At 36.2% G+C, this 25,822-nt stretch overlaps 1 protein-coding gene across 3 annotated transcripts in view; it reads left to right on the plus strand.

Moving 5' to 3' along the window:
* LOC104997073 (chromosome unknown open reading frame, human C3orf67) overlaps nt 1-25,822 on the plus strand; it is a 262,189-nt gene that overhangs the window by 160,552 nt on the left and 75,815 nt on the right. For 2 of the 3 annotated variants that reach the window (XM_010851543.1, XM_010851544.1), the window contains one exon: nt 10,452-10,826. The exons of the other annotated variant lie outside the window; for it this stretch is intronic. In XM_010851543.1, coding sequence (XP_010849845.1) covers nt 10,452-10,826 — 375 coding nt within the window. The remainder of the gene's footprint in view (nt 1-10,451; nt 10,827-25,822) is intronic. 3 annotated transcript variants of the gene reach the window in all.

A 25,822-nucleotide genomic window follows, 5' to 3' on the forward strand; every position in this document is an offset into this window, starting at 1 on the left:
TATGGAAACCAGTTTTTGGTTTGATTTTGTTTTTTCATTTTAATCTTTGTCTCACAGAATGAGAAATAATATGCAGTTTAGTAATATGATAGCATGACCAGTAAAACACTGAGAGCACATTGTTCTAGATCTCTGGGGAAATTGTGTTGCAGATGCTAAGCATTCTGAGTTGAGGGTTTCCTGCCTTCCTTACTCCCCTGCCATCTTCTCACCTTAGACCTATTAGGACTCATTATTTTCCATATGGTCCCAGAATTTTCAGGAGTTGTGCCAATTAAAGTTGCAATAATGAATCATGGATTACTGCTGGGACTTGCCTTACAGGAGGTTTTCTGTTTGCAATTATTTAGAATACAAATGTATCTCATATATCAATAAATTCATAAAAAGTTTTTAATACCTTGTGAAATACCAAACTGAATGGAGTTTGACACATTTGTTTAAAACTTAATATATTATACCTCTTTTCTCCATAGAAAATGAATTTGTGAAATTTCTTTAGTATTGTTCTCTATTGATAGGCATTGATATTTTCTAGAAAAAAATAATTATTTTAAAAGCAGATTATAGTTAAGTTATGGCTTAGTGAAATTACACAAATTATTTATATGTAGAAATTATAGAAATAATTAGGAAAACATGTTTGTATGCTTACAAACTTATTTTTAACAGCTATATCTGATTAAGAATACCCCTTTGGACAAGGGGAAATACGTAAGTCCATAACTCCTACCTTCAGAACCAGTTGAGAATATGGTGAGATCGTTAAGACAGTAATTATGATTTTTTTCCAACTTTTAATGAGTTTCTATAGCAAAAGTGCATGGGGAAATCCTTTTTTATAACATTCTTGCTTCTGAGTGTGATGAAACTGTTAGTCAAACCAAACATAAACCTACTGCAAACCGCTTTATGCATAAATGAATAAATAGTACATTTTAAATGTGTTGGGAAAAAACGTGTCCCTTTCACCCTGAATAAAATTAACCTATAAACTGTAAAATGAGCACTTGTTTTGAGCATCTGTACTGCTTCCACCCAGCTGTCAGCTCTCGTGCAGTAGTACCTGGCTAGTCTGGCAGCCACACCATTTGCCAACTGGGCAGGCCCATCCCCTTCCCATGTGCACAACTTACCCGAGCCAAAAGAATGACTTGTTGGTGGCAGTTTTATGGCAGATGGGAAGTGACAGTTCCATGGAAACTTTGAGGGAAGTATTAGTGGAAACTACCCTTTAAATAACACCACATTAGGAAGATACCTCTCCACCTATAATGAAGGATGAGCCTTGAGAAGAAGCAATAGGGCTTTTGGAGAAAATGAAGAATACTAGTTCTGAATATTTCAATTCATCTTCCCTTTATATGCTTTCTTTTGCTACTAGTTCCCTGGTGGCTCAGATGATAAAGCATCTACCTACAATGCGGGGGAGACCCAGGTTCAATCCCTGGGTTGGGAAGACCCTCTGGAGAAGGAAATGGCAACCCACTCCAGTACTCTTGCCTGGAAAATCCCATGGACGGAGGAGCGTTGCAGGCTACAGTCCATGGGGTCTCAAAGAATCAGACACAACTGAGCGACTTCACTTCACTTTTGCTACTAGCTACTCAACTTCTGACATCCTTCACCATTTATTATGCAGACATGTACTTGTTACCAACTACATTAAATTGAAAATTAATTTATTATGCATTTTCAAAGCTGTGATTGACATAGCTCTCTGGTCACCCCTGTGCCAAGACCATCAGAAGATGGCTTGAGTCTGTAGTGTGACCATCTCATTGCTAACACTTGCCCTGCTCCACCTTTAGTCAGAGCCTACCAAGAGTGGGCAGCCAAAGAAAAGGGCAGAAGCCTTCTATATCATGCAAGCTTTGCTGTTAGAGGCAATAACAAGATACAAACTAAAATACAGATGACCAACAAAAGTGCTGGGCTATGTTTAAACAAGTTCTACACATTGGCTTGATCCCTTTTTTATCAAATGGGTTTGTTTGGGGGATTTTTGTAAGTTATTTTTCTGTAGGATTATGTCTTCCATTTATTAATGATATAAGTCAATGGAAAATTAGATTACATATTATAAATGTTTATTTACATATAGTCTTTGAAGAAAAATCAGTTGATTTAGACATTCTTACTCTTAGTTGCATTATTTTAGAATGCAGTATTCTTAGAGTAACACTATTGTACCTAAGGAAAATATAATGTCATACTATAGATAATGGTGGACAAATTAGTAATAATTACATTACTTATTATGAAGTTTGCAACTTGTAGTTGAAAGACTATTTGGTGTTAGACTTCAAGTATTTTTAAAGGGAAATTAGATGTATTCATAGAATTGTTGAGCTTCTTCAGCATTATTGGTCAGGGCATAGACTTGGATTACCATGATATTGAATGGTTTGCCTTGGAAACAAACAGATCATTCTGTCATTTTTGAGATTGCATCCAAGTACTGCATTTCGGATGTGTGTGGATGTGAGAGTTGGGACTATAAAGAAAGCCGAATGCCAAAGAATTACTGCTTTTGAACTGTGGTGTTGGAGAAGACTCTTAAGAGTCCCTTCGACTGTGAGGAGATCCAACCAGTCCATCCTAAAGGAGATCAGTCCTGGGTGTTCATTGGAAGGACTGATGTTGAAGCTGAAACTCCAGTACTTTGGCCACCTGGTGCGAAGAGCTGACTCATTTGAAATGACCCTGATGCTGGGAAGGATTGAGGGCAGGAGGAGAAGGGGACAACAGAGGATGAGATGGCTGGATGGCATCACTGACTCGATGGACATGAGTCTCACTGAACTCCGGGAGTTGGTGATGGACAGGGAGGCCTGGCGTGCTGCGGTTCATGGGGTCACAAAGAGACACGACTGAGCAACTGAACTGAACTGATGAGATGTATTCAGAAGCAAAAAAAAAATAGGCAAGATCATGTTATCATGATACAGAAAAAAATACACTTATGATGCTAAAGAGTAATTAAAATAAGCTTTCAGTGCTAAGACAATGGTCTTTGTAATTTAAGTTCCTTATCATCAGTTCACATTTGAGATCTTCATTAATGTGAAAGACTCAAAAGCATAGTTTTTATTTTTTCATATCGTTTTAATCTTTGCTTTACTATATATTTTATTACCTAGGCAGATATATAATACTAATTTTCCTGATACTCAATTAATTTGGAATTAGTACTTCTTATTTGAAGACACATTATGGAAATATATCTTGTGGTGAGTTGTAAAATCAGGACTACCATGTAAAATGAATTTTCTAGGAAAGCTGTTAAAACCTTTCATAGGATTATAGCATCTTTTAAAAAAAAGGGCATGTTACTATTATCATCACTATTTTGTTTTTTATGCCATTATTCCCAATGTGGCTTCAAGTATACATATCCAGTTTGTAATTTGAAATAGATGGCTTTATATTAATATTTTATTACTTCTCTAATTCAGTTTTTGTTTAGGGAGAAATATAGTCATTTTTCCCTAAACCCTGTCGTGTATCACATACTCTAAAGTAGATAGTTACAAAGCTAGGTAATTTGTCTTACGTAACAGTCCAGACAAGAATATTTGAGCCAAAGAATTATCCATATTTGGACATGACTTATGTAGACTGACTACTTACTATGTTCAAATTAGCTAGGAATCTTCTAGATCTTCTCTTCATTTAACTCTGTTGAAGCCTATCAAGGACAGATTTACAAACAACAAATTAAAAGGATCATTTTAGCCCTTTCTCTCAGCTTTCCTGGTATTGTTGCTTTCAAGGGTTGTTTTTTTAACACTCAGTAGTTAAACTATTTCATTTTTCTTCTTGATGGCATGCACACTGTTATCCTGTCACCCCTGCATGCTTGACTAATAATTTGGAGTTACATTCTCACACACATTTACATACTCACAATAGAAATGATATTTACTCCACATGAGGCCACTTATATTTCTGTGAAGCCTTTAAAAAACTTTAAATGTCAGTTTACTTCTTGGGAAAAAAATGGAAGAATTCTATTTTGAATGTATTGCTTGCATTTTTATTTCTGTATATCATGAGTTACAACATAACGTACTCTCTAAACCTATCAGGCAAATTTAATATTTATTCCATGTGAGTAATTCTTTTAGGCTGTTGGCATCTGCATATATTTATTATTCTCTTTTGAAGCTTTTTTCCTCTCTGAAAAAGTTAGTTCCTGTAACTTGGCCCTTCTTTGGTATAGGCACATAGTGTAGGTTATAAAACTCTTTGTCTCCTTAAAATAACATCATACAGCTTTTGCTAAAAGATAAATATTTGCAGATAACTATTTAGTTATAAATAAGAATTTTCACAAAAAAAATCTTTGCCTTATTCAATTAAGGAGCATGAAGTCTAGCTTATAAGGAAAATGTATTTTTATCTTAAACAAGTAAAGGAATCTCATTATCTTCCCCAAATATTCACATGATGATATTTGCCCATCCAATACCGTCCCTTTAACTTGTGCTGTGATTTGTCTGTGAGGCATTGCCAGCTACAGGTAAAGATGTTTCAGTTCAGTTCAGTTCAGTCTCTCAGTCGTGTCCGACTCTTTGCCACCCCATGGACTGCAGCACACCAGGCCTCCCTGTCCATCACCCACTCCCAGAGCTTTCTCAAACTCATGTCCATCAAGTCAATGATGCCATCCAACCATCTTATCCTCTGTCGTCCCCTTCTCCTTCTGCCTTCAATCTTTCCTAGCATCAGGGTCTATTCCCATGAGTCAGTTCTTCACATCAGGTGGCCAAAGTATTGGAAGTTTCAGCTTCAGCATCAGTCCTCCCTGTGAATACTCAGGACTTATTTCCTTTAGGATGGACTGGTTTGATCTCCTTGCAGTCCAAGGGACTCTACATAAATAATTTGCTCAGGTCCTTGTCATACCAAGCATGCTGCAAGTTAGTTGGCTGTTAGAAGCAGTCACATCTTCCTTTCATTTTATTTGGCATTATTTTAATAGTTTCCTATTAAATTCAAGAGGTAGAAGAAGAAATACTCCTTAGGGACAGTTGTTAGTGAAGACTTTTAAGATACATTTGAATGGTCGATATTGCTGTCATCAAAGAAGAAATTATTTTTTATAAAGATGTTATGACTGATACCTTTAGCTGTATTTGTGCAAATAATTGTGCTCTTTAGTTGACAGATTATAAATCTGCATCATGTCTATTGTCTGCTAGTGCTGTTCAACTAAAAGGTTCTGTCAGTTCACACATTTAGTCACTAAAACATTGGACCAAAGTAGAAACTCCTGCTGATTCTATCTCAGTTACAAATTAAGAACTGCCATCAAAAGTATGTTTGGAATATTGCAGATGTGTTTGTTGAGAACTTTTAATAATGTTATATAAGACTTTTTTCACAGTGGACTGAATTACAAAAGACAATTGGAATATAAATAAATATGATCATCCACTTTTATTATACAAAGGCTAAAATAGAGTTCTATCCTGAAGCACTCAACATTAAAGGTGTGATACAAAAGAGCCTGGGTCCCATCTGCTCCAAATAGATGGCCCTCAAGAGTCATTAAAATTATCTTTTTAAAATTACAACTCGGCAAGAGCAATTCGTTTTGTGCATCCAGAAATTATTGTCCAAATGCCCATCTGCATGTCCTTTCAAGAAACGTAGTTCAGCAGAGGAAGTGCTGGGCCCTTGGGGAAATCATTCTCATCTTCAGCATACATATGCTGTGCTACAGTTAATCAGACAAACTCTATTGATGTTCCCGGCACTGGGGCCTGATTGAATATCTAACAAACAAATGTTTCTGAGCCCAGAAGACAAACAGTTCAAGAGATTTGGACTTTTAAAAAAATAAGTTAAATCAAAAAGATTTTGTATTTGTTCTTCTGAAAAACAGATGAACACATGATTGGTATATGAAAATGGCATACCAAATCCTTTACTACTCTGACAAAGTCTATTCAATTGCTATGCTGGTTTTCAGTAGTTCAGTGATAAACCAAATCAGTGAAAGTGGTTATTTTTCAATCAGATCATAGTAAATCAGATTATAGTGAACTTCTTAGACATATAATAAATATATATGTTATTTAGTACAGATTAATCCAAAAGCATGTTGAGCCCACATGTTACATATATGAAAGTAATAAAAGTCATTTATGCCTAGATCATCTATTTTAGTAAGTCGAAACATTACTGAAGAAAAGAGGAAGGTTTTGTCAGTGCACCACTACTAAGAAATACTATTTTTTTTTTTTTTAGAAATACTATTTTTTATTTTTCATCTATTTCCTCTCTAAAATAGAAGCTGACCCAACTTAAAGTATTAGTCTTGTATATTGTCTTACCTTTCCCATTTATCCTAATTCCTCCTTCAAAATTGGGATAGATCAGATTTATTGGTTCCAGGGCAGCCAAAATAGGCAAGCCTTTTGTGCTCTGTCCAGATTCTCCACTTATTTGTCATTTCCATGTATTTAAAATAGCATAGAAACATATTATCGTGAAAATTCAGTACTATGAAGAGAGTGAATGATTATCAGGAACACAGCTAAATCTGTCCATTTCTTGGCCCATTTCCAAATCAGGGTGTATCTTAGGGAAAATGTGAGAAGACTGTCCCTTTACATACTCATGAATAGTTCTGTGTATATAATTCCTGCCCATGCCATACAAAAGGAAATACATCTGAGTAAACTTGCATAAAGAAGAAAAGGCTGTGCTCTGACCTACTTACAGATGGAAAAAAATAGACTTGCAGGTAGACAAAAATACTTCTGTTGAATGTTTTAGTAATGAAATTTGTGAACTGACAAAAACTTTTAGATGATCAGCAGCACTAGCAGACAATAGAGATGGTACAGGTGTATACTTTGGTTGTCAACTAAAGAGCACAGTTATTTGCATTTGCTTGCATGAGTGCTAAGTCACTTTGGTCATGTCCAACTCTTTGTGACCCCATGGATTGTAGTCACCAGGCTCCTCTGTCCATGCAATTTTTCAGGCAAGCGTACTGGAGTGGGTTGCCTTCTCCCAGGGATCTTCTGACCCAGGGGGATCAAACTCGTGTTTCCCACAGTGCAGGCAGATTTTTTACCACTGGGCCACCAGGGAAGACCAGTCCTCATAATAGTACATCTGAAACTTTTAAATGAAATATATTTCCTTCTATCTTATGAAATTATTACTTTTATAGGTATCTACCCCTCTGCCACTAGACTTTATGCCTCTCGAGGGCACTGTCCTTGTTCTTCTTACCTGTGTATCTTGTATATCATTTCTAGAAAATACCTTACACCTAATAGGAGCTTAATATTTATTGAACTAATGTTATTGTAAAAGCTCACTGTTTCCCCCTATGTCATATACAAAATGGAATCCCGTAGTGATCCAGAGATTCTGATCCAAAGAGTTGTAATTATACCTTTCCCTATAACCAGCCTGTTTTTGTTAAGGGGAATCTGTTGGCCAATAATTTGTTTTAAATCTACAGTACATGTCCTTATTTTTTATTGTGAAAACATGATGGAAATGAATAAGTAAAGGGTATTTTGGTCACAGAAATCCCACTGTCAATTGTATATAACAATTATAAGAAATTAGACTGGATTTTTTTTAAAGAGTTGGAAAAGATATAACACTGTCTAACAACCAGACTGAATTGTTAAAAATCAATCCTAGTTCCACTAGCACTTTCTTAAAACTAAGGCTCGAAAGATGTTTGTTCTGTGTTCTGTTTACCTTTCTCTAGAAAACTGGCTAAACTTTTATTCTCTTTTTGTCTCTGTGAAACAAAAATTATAAGAGTCACCACTCCATTCTGTAGTAATTCAGAGCATGAGGTATTTTTCAGGTCTCTTGCACTCTTTCCAGTTTTCTGCCTGAAGGCAGAATTCTTCAATCATATAAACATCCTCAGGGTTCCCAGGATATGGTGAAGGACAAGCTTACTCAGTAAATGTACAGCAAAAAGAGTCGCCCAGTGCCTGCAGCTCAGCCATGTGGTACTTCACAAGGGCAGAGATATTCTTACACTTCTTATTTTTCCACTTGGGACATAAAGTAAGTCCCATGGATTGACACCCAATTACCATCTTTTCTTTCCCCTATCTGGCACTCTGAACAATAAATTTCTCCTCCATCATTTATAAGGAAATAAATATATCAGAAGATCAAGTCAACATAGACAAAGAAAACAAGACCCAGGATGAATACCAAGAAGAAATGTTTGTAAAAGAACCTTAGACACTCTGCTGTTCTTTCTTTACTACAGATAACCAAGCTGTTTCTTAGGAGAGGTTCTTAGACCCAAGTATACCTTTCTTAAAAGCACAGTTGTCTGATAATCCCAACTGCTTTCCACAAGAAGGTGAATCATAAATGACAGGATTAGAAATTGCAGACTCCATGTAAAAGCTTCCCAAACGCACCAAGTACAGCATACTCTGGCTTCCACAGAACTCTCAAATCAGTCCTGCCTCCATTGTCACCACCATTGAATTACCACAGCCACCTCAGCATTTCTAATCATTACAATTTAATACTCTCATAATTGCCTCCCTTGCTACTATCTCTACAGACACTTCTGATATCCACAAACAATATCCACACAAACTCAAACTCATCCCCATGCCTTCTGTTTTGTGCCATCATGACATTCCCCCCGCCCCCCCCCCAGCCCCATCAAATTACTCAGTGACCCTTTGTTGCCTTTCAGGCAAAGATCCTGGATGGCAGGGTTTAACTTCTGGCCTGCCATTGTATTCCCACCATCTGCAGCGCCTAGAGCAGCACCTAGCCTATGATGAGGAAGAAAGGAAGAGAGACAGAACAGTGACAGACACACAGACCGATGAATCCTTTCTAATTAAAAGATTCGATAAATTCTTCTCTTGTCCAGTGCCCAACCTAAAGCAATTCTATCTCACCTTTACAGATACTTAACTTCTACCGAAACGGAAATTTCACCTCAGACAGTGATCTGTATCTTGAGGTGTATGATGGCCAAACATTCAGAAGAAGCTGACCAGTTTTATCAGTCATACAAATATTTTGTTTAAAAATGCCAAACTTTGGCAAAAGCAAATATTTGGTTCTATGCAGCTGTAAATGAAAGGATACTGGAAGAGCTTACTGAAACAAAATGTAAGATAGTACAATCTCAGACATCAGATAATGTCTTTAAATTGTACTCTGCTTTTATTATTTTTTCTGTTATAAGTTTACTTATTACACATTTAAATAGATAAGACAAATTAGAAAAATCTTATGACAAATATAAGTGATTATCACATTTACTTTTTATTTATATTTATTGTTTTATAGCAGGAAACTACCAAGTGAAATAGCACATATTTCTCTTTTTTGTTATTTACCTTCATGGCCATTGATGTTTTCATTTGTAGTATCTCCTTTCTCAGATTTTAAAAATTAAAATTGTTAGGGCTAATTTCAGAACTATACGTTAGTAAAATGTTTCCAGCTTTTACTTTAAACTTTCCAAATGATTATATTTAGTGAGGTTCATGTCTTGTGGAAAAGTACTTTCTATAATTGAAATTTTCATTTAAGAAAAATATTTCACAAAACATGCTCTATTATCTATTGTTCTTTAACGGTAAAATTTCCATACAACAATATAAGGCTGAAATACTTTGATATGCCAGCGTGTTAAAAGAGTAGCATTTCCCTACTTAAATAAGGTACATTCTGTAAGTTCTTGTTCTTTTTCTTCTCATGGAATTAGCTTATCAGGAAGTTAAAGCATACAATTCCTAGATATTTTAGGTAACTTCTTATGTATCCTTCTTATGGACTTCCCTGATAGCTCAGTTGGTAAAAAATCCACCTGCAATTCAGGAGACCCTGGTGCAATTCCTGGGTCAGGAAGATCCACTGGAGAAGGGATAGGCTACCCACTCCAGTATTCTTGGGCTTCTCTTGTGGCTCAGCTGGTAAAGAATCCACCTGCGATGCAGGAGACCTGGCTTCGATCCCTGGGTTAGGAAGATCCCCTGGAGAAGGGAAAGGCTACCCACTCCAGTATTCTGGCTTGGAGAATTCCATGGACTGTGTAGTCCATGGGATCACAAGTCGGACACAACTCTCTCTCATCTTGTATGGATCCTCTTCTTTTTTATACTTTCTTTGAAATGAATATATTTGAGCTATTGTTTCCTAAATGTACTCTTATTACTTAGTGGTAAAAATACATGCCTTACCAAGACCAGAGGCAAACATAGCAGGGCATCATAGCAAATGATTTATACCTGTTTGCATTGCTGTTTTTAGTTTTTTTATTTATTATTATAGAATAAAATTATGTGTGTGTAAGTATATGTATGTATCCTTTCACTTTATTAAGAGAATACATGAACTTATTAAGAACTTATATTCAGTAACTTATTCACCACAAGTTTCAGCTCAAAGTGATTTCCCTTTGTTCTTCTGTGTAGGATAACCACAGTGTCCAGGGTTCTCCAGGCCCAACAACTAGTCCTCCAGGGTTAACTCAGTTAAGTTTAGAGAGCATGCTGGGGAAGGCTGCAAAGTGTGCAAGTAAAGAATATCTAAAAAATGCGTATGCAGAAGGAAGAACTTCAGAAAACCAGAATTCCTTGGCGAAGCAGATAGATATAAAAGACTTTGAAACGAGTTTTGTGCCTAAACCATCCCTTTCTCCACCTGGAAGACATGAGTCATCTCCGAAAATTCCAGATCTTGTTATTAAACCAAAGGACCTACCAACCCATCAAGTGTCAGCTTCAATAAACAAAACCTTCCTAAAGGAAATTTCAGAGGAGAAGTTGAAACCAATTGCTGAGTTATCTGTAAGTGGTTTCATTCTGGTTTACATATGTGGGCAGTACATCCTGCTGGGTTCTATTCTGTTCTACTTTGCACACATTTTCAGCAGTATCTATTTTTTATCATTTTGGTGATCACTAATGTATTTTCTTTCCTATTTAGATGTGTTTTAGCTCAGTAACAGCAGCTGTTAAAGAGTATCTTGCACATCCCAGTGATAATAGAATGCCTCATGTTTTTAATGAGAAAGATAATTATCATAATAGTTATTTTTTATTTCCCAGTTAGTTCTCATAATTTGCGTTATCACTGCCTGCAAATTATAAATGAAGATCTTATTTTTGAGCCAAAGGCTTGCCAGTAAAATTGACAGATTTTCAATAACAATCTACATTAGGAGCCATAAAAACATCATTATTCTGTTCACTTTCTGGTCTCTTTACAGCCGTTCCCCAAATAATAAATGATATGAGTGAAGGTTAACAGTAAAGCAGTGTCATTGAATAAATCCCTAGGCTAGCCTGGTGACTATATTCATGTCCATCAGATTGATTTTTTTTCCTTCGTATGAGTACTTTTCTCCCTTCAGTTGCCCCATAGCTGCACTTAAAAAACTAGAGAACAAATGAGGCTATACAGAAAAAATGACATTTATATTCCTTTTTTAAGCAGTAAAGCTTTTTTTGATTTGCCATGTCCTAAGTATTCTGTATGTGTTACAGTGTAAAACTTTGGTTCAGTTATGTTCTAAGCATGTTATAGTGGATTACTTAGTAAGGTGATAGACATATATATATATATATATCATTACTGTCAACTAATATTTCTTTATTTCTTTGGATTTTGATAGTGATTGCATTGAATCTGTAGATTACTTATGATAATGTCGACATTTTAATAATGTCGATTCTTCCAGTTTGTGAGCACAGAATATCCTCCCATTTATCTGTGTCTTCTTCAATTTCTTTGAACAATGTCTTATGGTTTGGAGGTCTTTCACCTTCTGTTTAAATTTATTTCTTTTTTGTTGTGATTGTGAATGGGATTGTTTTCTTAACATTTCTTTCTTCTAGCTCATTGTTATTAGCATGTAGAAATGCAATTGATCTTTTTGTACATTGATTTTTTTACCCTGAAATTATACTGTATTTGTTTTATTATTTCTAATGGGTTCTTTTGGTGAAGTCTCAAGGTCTTCCTGCGTATAAAAGGGCTCCAAAATCACTGTGGATGATGACTGCAGCCATGAAATTAAAACACTCCTGCTCCTTGGAAGAAAAGCTATAACAAACCTAGACAGTGTATTAAAAATCAGAGACATCACTTTGCCAACAAAGGTCCATATAGTCAAAGCTATGGTTTTTCCAGTAGTCATATATAGATGTAGGAGTTAAACCATAAAGAAGGCTTAGTGCCAAAGAATTGATGCTTTCGAACTGTGGTGCTGGAGAATACTCTTGAGAGTCTCTTGGACATCAAGGAAATCAAACCAATATCCTACAAGAAATCAACTCTGAATATTCACTGGAAGGACTGATACTGAAGCTAAAACTCCAATAATTTGGCCACCTGATGCAAAGAGCTGATTCAATGGAAATGACTGTGGTGCTGGGAAAGATCGAAGGCAAAAGGAGACCGGGGGACGCAGAGGATGAGATGGTTAGATAGCATCACCGACTTAATGGACATGAATTTGAGCAAAGTCCAGGAGATACTGAAGGGCAGGAAAGCCTGATCTACTGCAGTCCATGGGGTCAGAAAGAGTCAGACATAGCAACTGAGCAACAGCAACAAATACATAAAAGCATGTCATCTGCAGATAGTGACAGTTTTGCTCCTTTATTTCCAATTAGAATGCCTTGTATTTCATTTTGTTGCTTAATTACTCTGGCTAGGCCTTCCAGTACTACATTGAATGAGAGTAGTGAGAGTGGTCATCCTTGAGCATCTTGTGTTTTTCCTGAATTTAGAGGGGTAGCTTTCAGTTTTTCACCGTCGAGTGTGATGTTAGCTGAGTTTGTCATATATGACTTAAATTATGTCAAAGTATGTTTTTTTATGTATACCTACTTTATTGAATAAAGTTTTTTATCAGAAATGGTTGCTGAGCTTGGGAGCCTCCGGCCCAAATGAACTTTAAATACCTGTCCACTCAGTAAAGTATTCTGGCTGAAAGATAGCGCTCTCTGATGATATCAGGGAATAATGAAAGGAGGAAAGGGACCAAAGTTTGGAGAGAGAGCAGGAGACTTTCCCTCACCCATTATCTTAAGAAGCTTTTAGGACAAGACAGTTCTCAGAAACCACTTGGGAAACCCTTCTTAGAGCTGCTCAGTGCAGATTGCAAACACAAGCCTGACAGGTATGTGTTCCACACGAGAGCCCTCTGAGACATTCCTCTTCCATTTGACAGAGCAATCACTTCACTGGAAATAGAGAAGGAGCTTTATCTTTTTTGAGGGGATAAAGACACAAAGGAACTACTTCCCTTTTGTGCACAGAGGTTTGACCTCAGTGTCAAAATTCAAGCTAATAAAATTCACTCTGTATCAGCCCACATGATCGTTACAATCTGTGACTCATGTTTGGGAGTGTGATAATCTCAGGTTAACAGGACATAAAATTATTGAAGGCATAGGCATTCTATCCCATTCCAAAGTGAATTTACAATGGGAATGAAGGGTTCTTCCAGAGAACCCTTGTTTTTTAAAAAAGAACTTCATGGTCCTAGTGAGAGGATTCTAATAATTGACATTCTCCCCGCTTGATGTGTGCTGCTAAAAATCTATGAAAACTAATTTCCTCAAGAATGCCGTGTGTTTACTAACTCTACAAAGGGATTTTTCTTCAGATCCTGGAAAACCACAGAGTGATTTAGAAAAATAAATAAATAACTGCCTTACTGAGATTTAATTCACACAATATAGACGTCAACGTTTTTCTTACAATGCTTACAGAATTGTATAACCATCAGTACTGTCTAATTTTAGATCATTTCATCACCCCAAAAGAAACTCTATACCCATTAACAGTCACTCCTCATACCTCCTTTCCCCCAAATTTCTGGCAACCACTAATCTATTTTTTGTCACTATGGATTTGCCTATTCTGGACATTTCACTTAAATATAATCATATAATATGCAATGTTTTACGTCTGACTTCCTTAATTTAGCATACTGTTTTCAAGGTCCCATCTATGTTGTAACACATCACCCCTTTATATGCAGGAATGATAAATCACTATATGGATATACCCTGTTTATTTGTCCATCTGCTGATGGACAGTTGGTTGTTTCCACTTTTTGGCTGTTATGAATTGATGCCAATATGAACATTCATGTCAAAGTTTTTGTGTGGACATATGTTTTCAGTCCTCTTGGGTATATACCTAAGATTAGAATTGGTAGGTCATATGGAACTTTACATTGTAACTAACTGCCAAACTGTTTTCCAAAGTGTCTCTACCATTTTACAATTCCATGAGCAATAGGGCAATTTCTTCACATCATAATCAACACTTCTTATTGTCTGTCTTTTTTATTTAAGCCATACTAATGTGTGTGAAGTGGTGTCTCAATTGTAGCTTTGGTTTGCATTTCTCTAATGACTAAACATATTGAGCATCTTTTCATGTGCTTATTAGCCATTTGTGTTTCTCCTTTAGAGAAATACCTATTCAAATCCTTTACCTATTTTTTAATTGGATTTTTTTGTCTTTATATTATACAGTTGTAAGAGTTTGGATACAAGTTCTTTGTCAGATATATGCTGAGACAACCCCAGTCTGTAGGTTGTCTTTTCATTTCTTGATGGTGTCTTTTGAAGGTCAAAAGATTTTAATTTTTATAAAGTCTAGTTTATCTGTTTTTTCCTTCTGTTGCTTGTGCTTTGGGAATTACATCTAAGAAATCGTTGCCTCATCCAAAGTCGCAAAAATGTACTCCTGTTTCCGCTTCACTCTCTGATCCATTTTGAGTTAATTTTTGTATATAGTGGGAAATAGATACTCACCTACAGTTTGTGTTTTTTTTTTTTTTTGCATGTTTGTATTCAGTTAGTTGTGCCAGCTCCATTGGTTGAAGGACTATCCTTTCCCTATTGAATTGTCTCACACCCTTTCTAAAAATCAGTTGACCATACATGTAACAGTTTATTTCTGACCTCTCAGCTCTATTTATTGTATGTCTATCATTATGCAGTGCTACACTGTCTTAATTCCTGTAGTTTTGTAGTATAGTTTTGAAATCAGTAAGAACTTCATTCTTTCTTATCTTGATTGTTTTTGCCATGCTGGGTTCCTTGCATTTTAATATGAGTTTGCTGATCAGCTTCTCAGTTTCTACAAAAAAGGCAGCTGGGGTTTTGGTAGGAACTGCCTTTAATCTTTAGGTCAATTTGAGGAATATTTCAATTTTACAGTCTTTCAATCTTCAGTATTTTAGTCCATTGGCTGTTTTTCCATTTCTTTGTGTGTTTAATTTCTGTCAGCAATGTTTTATAGTTTTCAGTGTACAAGTCTTGCACTTCTCTTGTTAAGTTTATCCCTTTCTTATTCTTTTTGATGCAATTGTGAATGTAATTTTTTCTTAATTTCATTTTTTTACTTGTTCATTGCTAGTGTATAGAAATACAATTGATCTTGCAACCTTGCTGAACATTTATTAGTTCTAATAGTGTTTTTGTGAATTCCTTAGGATTTTCTATGTATGAGATCATGTCACCACAAATAGAGATAGTTCTATTTCCACTCCAATCTAGAGGGTTTTTTAATTATTTAAACATAGTTTGTTTACAAGATGCCTATCTCTGCTGTACAGGAAAGTGACTCAGTTATATACATATATACATTCTCTTTTTCATTATGGTTTATCACAGGATATTGAGTATAGTTCCATGTGCTATACATTAATGGATATTTTTTATTTCTTCTTAATTGCATCCACAAATGGATTTAATTTGGGTGAAAACATTTCTTTCTTTCAATATATATAAGATTTAGTACTTAATACAGTGGCCCCAATATTGAATTCTAACACAGACATGGTGTATTCAAACAGGCCTAGAAAGATTCTGTTGGTATGATTCATAAGAAATGTGCTTGATGCAAGAACATTTTGAGAATTATTGTGGAACTAGAAATCCATTTAATATTAATGTGAATGCAGGTGTGAAATTAACCTTTGCTGGCTAGCATTGTAGTCCATATATGTACAGTACTAACATCTATGGGGGTTTCTACCACTTAAGTTCGGTTTCTAAAATACAGAGCCTCTGGGGAATGGGATATACTTATTCCAGTTCTACTTCTAAATAAGTAAGAGCATCTGTTCTGCTGACAGCCTATCAGATCAGATGTTCTTCTAACTGCTATAATACACTGACCAAGAAAGGTGAGGCCTCTCTCCTCAGGAGGCTTATATCTGTTGAAAGATACAGACAACAAGTAAACAAGTATATAAAATGATTCTAAACTATGATAAAGACTTGGGAAGGAAAAAACAGGGTGATAGAGTGGTAGTTTGGGCAGAATTGTGAGTACTTTACCTAGTATCTGCCTGAATGGGTGACATTTTAACTAAGATTGTTTAAGATGAATGCAACCATGCAAAGAACCAGGGGCTAATGTTTTAGGCATCAGGATTAGTAGGTTCAAAGCTCCTGAAATGAGCATCATTGAGGAATAAAAGAGGCTCCTGGAGCTGGGACATATGGGCAGGCAGAAATTAGAAGAAGATGAGAGCAGAGAGGTAAACAAGCCCAGATCATATAAAGTCAGGAAGCACATGGTGAGGAGAGTGGCCCTCATTCCAAACGCAGTGAGTGGTAAGTCTTTGAAGGTTTTTAAGCAAGGCAGTGACATTTAAATTCAGTCTCCTTTGGCTTCCTCCAGAGTAGATGTAGTAGGGCAGACATAGAAGCAGCGAGGGCAGTTGAGGCAGTACTCTTGGAGTTCAGAGTGGAGATAAAGAGAAGTAGCAGATTACTGGAATAACTGGGTGTAGCACTGATAGGATGTAAGAAAAAGGAAGCAGAATCTAGGATTCTTAAGAATCTAGGAAACTTAAGTTTGGGACTTGAACAGTCAGATAGTTGTGTCAGTCTGGGCTGTAGCAGATTGGATGTATCTGAGTCATCAACTTAGTCATCAGGGTACCACAATCAGGAACTGTAAATGGACATCTCTAAAATCTGTGCTCTCTGAAAGTGCTGACGTGAAATAACTTTATGGCAACAGTAAAAGGCTCTTACAGAAGGAGGTGCAGGGAAATTGTCTTCCTATCCCCCTGATACGGAAGAGTACTAGTAATTCTAAAGGAACACTTACTGAAACTAATTTGCTAACTGCTTGGTAAACTTCTTTCTGGCAATGTGTTATTCATATTTTAATAGAGTTCTCTATTATTAAGTTCAAATATTTTTAATTAAGAAAGAAATACAGCCCTCTGGGTAATATTGCAGTCATATATATAGCTGGTAATTAAACTTTTCCACATGTATAACTGCATTCAAATAATTTTGAATGAATCATTTTAAACCTGCAGATGTCATTGTGTGCATCTTAAAACAAGTAAACAAGACATGTATAGCAATCTTTGTGGTTCCAGAAAATGTTAGAGCTTACTGAAGAATTATTTCATAAGAAAGACAAAATATGCTACCAATCACAAATTCAGGTATTTTTTTTTTAAATGCTTGACTTTTATAGAGAAAACATTGTAAAATGAATCATATATAATGAGCTTAATTTTCACATTTCCATTTTGAAAATCAGAACTGAATTATGGAAAGGCCCTTTTTTAAAAAGATATTTTAGGCTGTGATATAATGTGAGCAAATTTTTCTTTTAATTTTCAAGTCATTTTTTGGATAATGAAAAAGGATTAATTGCCTCCCTGATAACTTGAGTCCCAGTATTGGAGCAGTGAATATCTATCTATATCTAAAAATATCATATATTTTTAAAGTTATAACAGTTTGCTATTCAGTGCAATTTATGCTCAGAAAACTTAGAAGAAAATAAATTTGTAAGTTATTTTAAAGTTCTAAAGGCATTATTCCATTACATAAATATTTGCATTTTCTAAGGTACCCTTTGCTCAAAGTGAAACCATCTGTCTGTCTTTGAATTTGTCATTCAAGTATGCCATTTGCAGTTGTCTTTCCAACAATACCACATTGTTTGAAGAATTCATAAATGTCTTTCTGACCCCTGACTTGCTTCATCAACAGCAGTATTCCAGTGTTCCAAAACACCTGTCTTGGGGGCAGGTAACTCTGTATATCAAACATCATCCTGGTCCAATTGTGCAGACTCTCTTAGGGGTAACTCTCCCTCCTGCAGCAGTTTCCACCATAGGTACCCACTGACCTCATGCTGCCTTGAGCCTTCCCCCTTGCAGCCTTTAAGACCTTCCCCAATCAGGGCTCTATGTCATATCTACCCACATTTTCATTCTTCAAAACAGATAAATCAGGAGCAGGGGACACCATGGTTCAGAGCCCCAGCTCAAATCAGCCAGACTTGATTTGAGTCCTAGCTTTGCTTTTTTTAGTTGTGTGACCTTGGACACATTTCTTAACCTCTTTGTACCTTGGTTATATCATGTGTAAATTTGGAAAAAATAACAATACTTATTCCACAGGGTTTTTGTAAGTATTAAATGAGATAGTACATGTAGAACACTTAGCCCATAATCCAACAGGGTATTTTCTTATATCTATTTCTGAGTAGTTAGAACCTGTCAAATTCAAATCAAATTCTCAAAACTAATTATTGAGACTGTTCAGTAAATGATGACTATATATGCTTTTTGTCCTTTGCTTATAGTTGAATCAAGTGTTAACATATGAGTAAATTAATTCTGCTAGGTAATGTGTTGATATTTTTTCAAGGATACACTGAAGAGAGAAAACTGTTTAGAAGCGGGCTGTGGTATCTCTCCAGTCCTCCCCCAGAGACCACCCTCAGTGTGCCTGCCATGTTCCCAGAGCTGAATTGGAGATGCGTAGCTTCATGATTGATAGAGCAAACTGAACTTGGGCAGGACTAGTAGCATTTCATAAACCATAGTGTTATCCATGGGAAGAAAGTTTCATTTATTAAATTGGACATTCCTGCCAATTTATAGTCTTTGGGAAAAGAGTCTGATGTTTGATGTTTTGTTGAAGCTGCACTCTTTCCTTGTCTCCGAAAAAAAAAAGGTCATTATCTCAGTCTTATCTGTCAATGTATTGCTGGGGATATTGCTGAAGCTACAGAATTTGGTGATTAAATAACATTTGTGTCACCAGTAGAAGTATTTGAATTAGACATAGAAATTTCCCAGGTGGAACGCGTTTCTAGCCCTCTGCCTTCTTTTTGAATATTTTTCAGTCTGACTGATATATAGTGTGGTTTGTTTATTTCACTTTCTTTGTATCTAGTGTCTAATTTAGTTGTTCACCAGGGCAAAATGGTCTCGAGTAGATGTGTGTTAAAATAATTTAAAACGGAATTACAGTTAAGATCCAGGTGATGATATCGAATTGCAGAAGTTATTAGGATATGTTTATGTCTCCATTTCTGAGTAGTTGTGCAAACAACGTGCCATTTACTTTGATAAAGAGGAGCAGTTTCAAATTCTCAAAAGTTTCAGAAGTTGTAGCTAGAAAGTCTCGGCAAAAATTGAGACTATCAGAAGTATGAATCAATGAGAAGACATTAGTGGTTTAACCAGCACACTTTGGCATTTCATCGTCAGTTCTCCAATATTCTAATGCTAAGGGTTAGATGGCATCCTACTAGTTACGTGTTTATGGAAGAAATCCATCTTCTTTGATGTCTTGGTTTTCCTAATTCTAAAGAGGAGCAAATTAAATAAATTTGTCATTTTCCTACTATATGCAAGAGATACTAGGCTGTTTTCTAAGCACATTGAGATCGAGGTCTTTGATCTCAGTCAGACTTGATTTGAGTCCTAGCTTTGCTTCTTTTTAGTTATGTGACCCAGACACATTTCTCAACCTCTTTGAACCTTGGTTATGTCATGTGTAAACTTGGAAAAAATAGCAATATTTATTCCTCATGGGTGTTCTAAGTATTAAATGAGTACATGTAGAACATTTAGCCCATAATCCAGCAGGGTGGCTTTAAAGATCAGGAGTACTTGCTGTGTGCCAGGCTCTCTACGGGTGTCCCACACTATCTCCAGTCTCCATCTCCCCCCTTGAGAGGACTTACTTCTTTGACAGACAAGGAAGGAGAGAGATTTGGCTTGTTCACATATAATAAGTGACAAGGCAGAGTATCAAACCCAGGAATTCTGGCCAGAAAAGCCTGTAACTCCCACCACACTGGACCATCACCCCTAGTTAAAGACCACTGAAAAAATTCTGTGATCAGGTGGCAACTTAACTTCTATTGCCACTTAAAGCTTTATAGTATTTTAATGTGCAGATACTGCAGATGTTGGTTTATCTGTTGTTACTGTTTTACAACCAGTTGTATATTCTAAACAGTTCAAACTTATCTAAAGGTGTCATCTTCCCATTCCAGAAGCATCCGTTGTCTTACCTCTGCTATTTTCATCTCTATAAGAAATTTTATTGTTTTCCTTTTGATTCTTTAAATAATTTTTAAACTACCATTTATTGAATGGCTTTATGCTTGTTCAGTGTACAAAACTACAATCACCTTGTAGATGGCATATCCTTGGGCATAATATAAAACCTCTTCAATTTGCTGTTAGTAGATTCCTTCTAGTCTATTATTGTTAAAACTTAGAAGTTAAATGCTGGAAAATTAAAAATTGTTTATTAGTTGTTTAACGTTAATAAGAGCACAGCTGTGTTTGTCAGAGATTTCTTTCTGAAAATTAGCAAGCTGACTACCAAGGCAGAAATGTATGGAAGTATATTTCTTTTTAGGTCATGGATTAAAAGACTGTTCTATACAAATTTAGGACATGAATATAAAGATTTTTTTTTCTTTAAATCCTTTCATGCCAAACAAAAGAGAGAGGAGAGCCACATATACAAGATAGAAGTTATCTCTTTGCAAGGAATTTTAGCACTATTGGATTTAATTACCCAAGAATTCTTTACCTAAGACATTTTGGGAGATTAGTATTCCTGAATAATGAAGTATGGATTGAGTGTCTCCAGGTCACATGCCAAAATTTTTGTGACAGACGTTTCAGAGGCATCATTGGGTTTGGTTATGCCTGTGTCCATGCGAATGCTGTCAGCGTAAAACATGTTCTAGGTTCAGACCAGTTGGTTCTTTTGGATAGCCTGACTCTTGATTTACACTGTGCAAGTTGACACTGCATCTCTTACATTTAGCAAAGTTTTTCAAGTTGTACTGTGGCTTGGTCTTTAAGTTTTGATTTATATCTTTGCATGGTGAAGACACATGGTGAAAGCTACCATATATTGCAAATGAGTTGTGTGTTCAAGTATGTGCCACTCACAGCTCACGTTTGTGGCTTCTGTCTTCTCTTCATTCCTGTTGTTAGTCGGCCAGTGCCCCCAATGAATCAGAGCAAACTCTTATGTGGGATAAGTAGCTTAGGAATTTGAAACAAATCTTCTAAGGAGTGCTCGTTGGAGAAGAGATGTCCTAGAACACTAATTTACCGTCAGCTATTAGTATTAAAAATGTCAGTGTAGAGATTAAACACTGTCTGCAAATAGCAGTCAGGAGGAGATTAATCTTCAAATGCCAATTAAAATCTAAAATTAGTTTTGGAAAATGGACTTCTGCTTTTCTTGTTGTCATGTTGAAGTTCAAAAAAACTTCCAAAACTTTCTAATTATATCTTTTTAAACTCTTAACAGTAAATACAAATTTGAAACTACCATGATACTGACTCCCAAAAGGAAAATTGCCTTTTTTCCTCCTACTGATACAGTTCATAGTAAGGTGCCAGTGAGTAATAACTAATCACTTCTTAGGAAATCTCTTTTTGATTCTCAGACTTTTGTGCTCTTGTTCACAAAGAAATATGCATATCATGAACACATACTTTGAAGATTTTCACAAACTGAAGGAACTGATCATCATCTGAATCAAGAAAGAAAACAGTGTCAGCTGCCCAGCAGCCCCACTGTCCTCCCTTCCTGTTACTATCCTGTGCTTTCTTGCCCTCAGGACTACCCCCTACCCGCCAAGACTGGTTTTACCAGTGAATGCTCCCTTACGTCTGGGTTCTCTGGCTCAGCATTTCTTTTATAAGAGTCAGTATATCACTCATTTCAATGCTATATAGCACCCTCCTGTGTGGCTCTCATACCATTTATTTACCCATTCTACTGTTGGTGGGCATTTGAGTAGTTTCTATTTGGAAGCTATTAAAATTATGTCTTGTGATAGAATCCTAGATTTTTTAATAAGACTTGGGCAGGGAAGTAGAAGCCATCTGGTCTTATAAGATTTAAGTTAAATTCTAGGTATTTCCATCTTTGTTACTTTGGAACAGTATTATAGATTTCATTTCTAAAACAGTATATATTTAAGTAAATAGTGCTTTCTATGAATATGAGCTCCATATGTCTAGCTTGCCCCATGTTTTCTTGCCTGATTCTTACAGTAGGCTTCCCTATCACGCTTCCAATCAGTCCTTCAATGCCAAGCTTAAAGACCATCTCCTCCGTGATGCCTGATCCTACAGGAAATGACCTCTCTCTTTTCTGAAATACCAGACTATTTGGTATATCTACCTTTTCTCATGTTACCTTTCATATCCTAAGAGCCACCATCCCTTTTGTAGTAGTAGTGCCTTTCGAGTCTTGGTTTAACTAAAAGAATACAAAGAAGATTGCTTGTTAGAGCTTTTACTAAGAGTTTTTACAACATGATGTCCCCTGTGTCCTAGGTATCAGGCACTGTCACAATGCAAACCTGATTCAGAGTCTCGAAAATGTTACAGGCTCCAGAGTGAGAATAATGACCCAATTTTCTCTCAGTTCTATTACTCTCCCATCCATGTAAAATAGGAGGTTGGTCATCTCATTTTATTAACCCATGGCCATGTCTGATTCTGCCTCTACACCACCATTGTAAACTCAGCCTTGTGTCCCCCTCAGTTCAGTAGAGTTGGTTCTTAGCACAGATTCTATAGGCAGAAGTTTGCTCAATTAAGCTATTCCACATTAAAATCTTGAGAAGACAGATTAAGCAGAGGGCTTCAAGTTGAAAGATTATTTTTGTTTGTTGTGTCTTATCATTTTGCTGAAGTTACCGGTTTTCCTTTTAATCACTATCAAAACTCTGTGTGATTATTAATACCATACATCAGTATATGTTTCCTTATTGTATACTCATTTCTTTAGAACTCTTTATCCCTCCTAGATTGTAAAACCTGTGAAAGCAAGGGCCACATCTTAACCTTTATAGCTTCACAGACTTACGTTCCCAAAACTGTCTGAAAAAAGATCAATGAAAATGAATGGATTGAATGGCTTTATAAGGGAAGGACTTGCCTGGGAATCTAAACACAGCTGAATTATATAGCCCCAAGCCCATTACCTGCTCCTAAAATAAATCTGATTGATATTGTCTCTCCTCTGTCCTACAAGGATATTTTGAGACAAAATTGGGTTATATGTAACAGTTTGAGCCTTTCAGAGATGGAATTACATAAGGCACTTTGCCTCTTAGGAGTTGCATAATTTAGTTAGATGACATCTTGTGCTGGGTCTACTTTAATGTGAAGACTTTATTGCAAGCCTTTATATTTATATAAATTATTTAGCCTTTTCTGGGGTTTTGGAATGGTTCAAGAGATTTCACATCAAGAATACATCAAGGGACTAAGTTAATTATCTCTCCGCCACCAGTTGCTCTATTCATGACCCTGGTGTCTCTGCTCACTTTTGGTTTTGTGAGGCTTTTTTCTAATTTTGCTGGGCAGTTGCATCTTAGTCACATCTCTGTTGTAGTATTGATGATGATACATTATAATAGCCTGATTTTTTTTAATTGAAGCATAATTGCTCTGTAATTTTGTACAAAATTTTGTAAATTTGTACAAAATATATATAATTGACATAAATATATGTCAATCCTACTCTCTCAATTTGTGTCACCCTCCCCTTCCCCACTGTGTCTACATGTCTGTTATCTATGTCTGCATCTCTTTTCCTGTCCTGAAAATGGATTCATCTGTACCATTTTTCTAGATCCCATATATATGTGTTGACACCCAGTTTATAATACCTGTTATCTCTCCCTTTCTAGACTGTGAGCTCCATGAGAACAGAGATGTGTCTCATTTTCTTTATGCTCCTAGGTCCTAGCATAGTACAGAATAGGTGAAAGGGGCCAGAGGAAATGAGAGGAAAGAATAATAACAACAGGGCACAAATCATCAATTTGGAGACACTTAGTAGAGCTGTTTGTCAGGTACTGTGCTAAGCATTTGGTACTCAGTATTTTAGTACACTGAAAATCCCACGAGTTACATACTATGCTCCCATTTTACAGATGAAGAAACGAAGGCATGGAAAGATAAAGTGATTTTCCCAATCACATACAGCTGGTAAAAGGTGAAACCAGGGCCCAGACTCAGATCTGTGTGGCTTAACCACTGGCCCGTTAGCTCTTGTTTTTCTGTCTTAGCACCCAAGGTTGTACCTCAGGCTTGTAGATTAAATAAATAAAATGGCTGAATTAATCATACTAAGTACATATGAAAGTTTTATTCTTAATAAAAATTGTGAAAACAAAGTTTCCTTTTTCATTTTAAAAGCATGTATCATCAGTGCATACCTGTGTGACATGTTGGGCTTCCCTGGTGGCTCAGTGGTAAAGAATCTGCCTGCAATGGGGAAGACCCAGGTTCGATCCCTGGGTCAGGAAAATCCCCTGGAGGAGGAAATGGCAACCCACTCTAGTATTCTTGCCTGGGAAATCCCATGGACAGAGGGGTCACAAGAGTTGGACACGACTGAGCAACTACACCACCACCACGCGACATGCCAGAATGTTCAGTTCTACTTCTTGACAGAGAAACTGAAGGGCAGAAAGTCATGTGTTTACTGTTGACCCCAAAGTCAAATGGCTAGTCTTTGTTTCACATCTGATTACTGAACTACTTTTTTTTTTTCAATTGAGTTATAATTAATTCATATATCTAGATCCAGCACTCCTTCATGCTCGCTGTATATTTCTAAATAAAGTCTTGCATTGAGTTAGCAAAAAAATAAAAATAAAAAATAATTAATTCATATACCATAAAGTTCAGAAGTTTTTAGTATATTCAGGACATTCTGTAACTATCACTACAACACAGCCTGCTTTCAGAACATTTGCATCACCCCAGAAAGAAACCCCTTACCTGTTAGAGATCACTGCCCATTCCGTCTCTCCTCAGTCCCTGGACAACCACCTGTCTCCCTTCTATCTCTGTATACTTGCCTTTTCTGTATATTTCATATACATGAAATCATATAATCCGTGACCTTTTGTCTCAGGCTTCTTTCACTTAGCATAATATTTTCAACATTCACCCATCTTGTAGCATGTATCTTTATGGCTAATAATACTCCATTGTATGGATAAACAAAAATCCATTCATCAGCTGATGGACATTTGGTGGTTTCCACTTTTGGGCTATTATGAATAATACTGCTAATGAACATTCATATGGAAGTTTCTGCACGCATGTATATTTTTAGTTCTCTTGGATATATCCCAGCAAGTGAATTGCTGGCCCCAGGGCCCATGTTTAATGTTTTGAGGAACCACCAAACATTTCCAAAGTGGCTGCACCGTTTTATAATCACAACCAGTGATGTGTGAGGATTCCAGTTTCTCCGCATCCTTGCCAGCACTTGTTACTGTCTGTCTTTTGTATTATAACAATCCCAGTGGATGTGAATGGTCCCTCATTGTTGTATTGATTTGCTTTCTCTAATGACAGTGATGTTGGGCATCTTTTTGTTTATTACCCCCCTATTTATTTTGAATTTAAATTGTTTTTATTTTTCCCTTTTTAAAGTGCCTTTTTTGGGAATATAAACTTTGTTTTTCTTCT

This window comes from Bison bison, unplaced genomic scaffold (genome assembly GCF_000754665.1).
Source record: "Bison bison bison isolate TAMUID 2011002044 unplaced genomic scaffold, Bison_UMD1.0 scf7180017864304, whole genome shotgun sequence".
Lineage (NCBI taxonomy): Eukaryota > Metazoa > Chordata > Mammalia > Artiodactyla > Bovidae > Bison > Bison bison.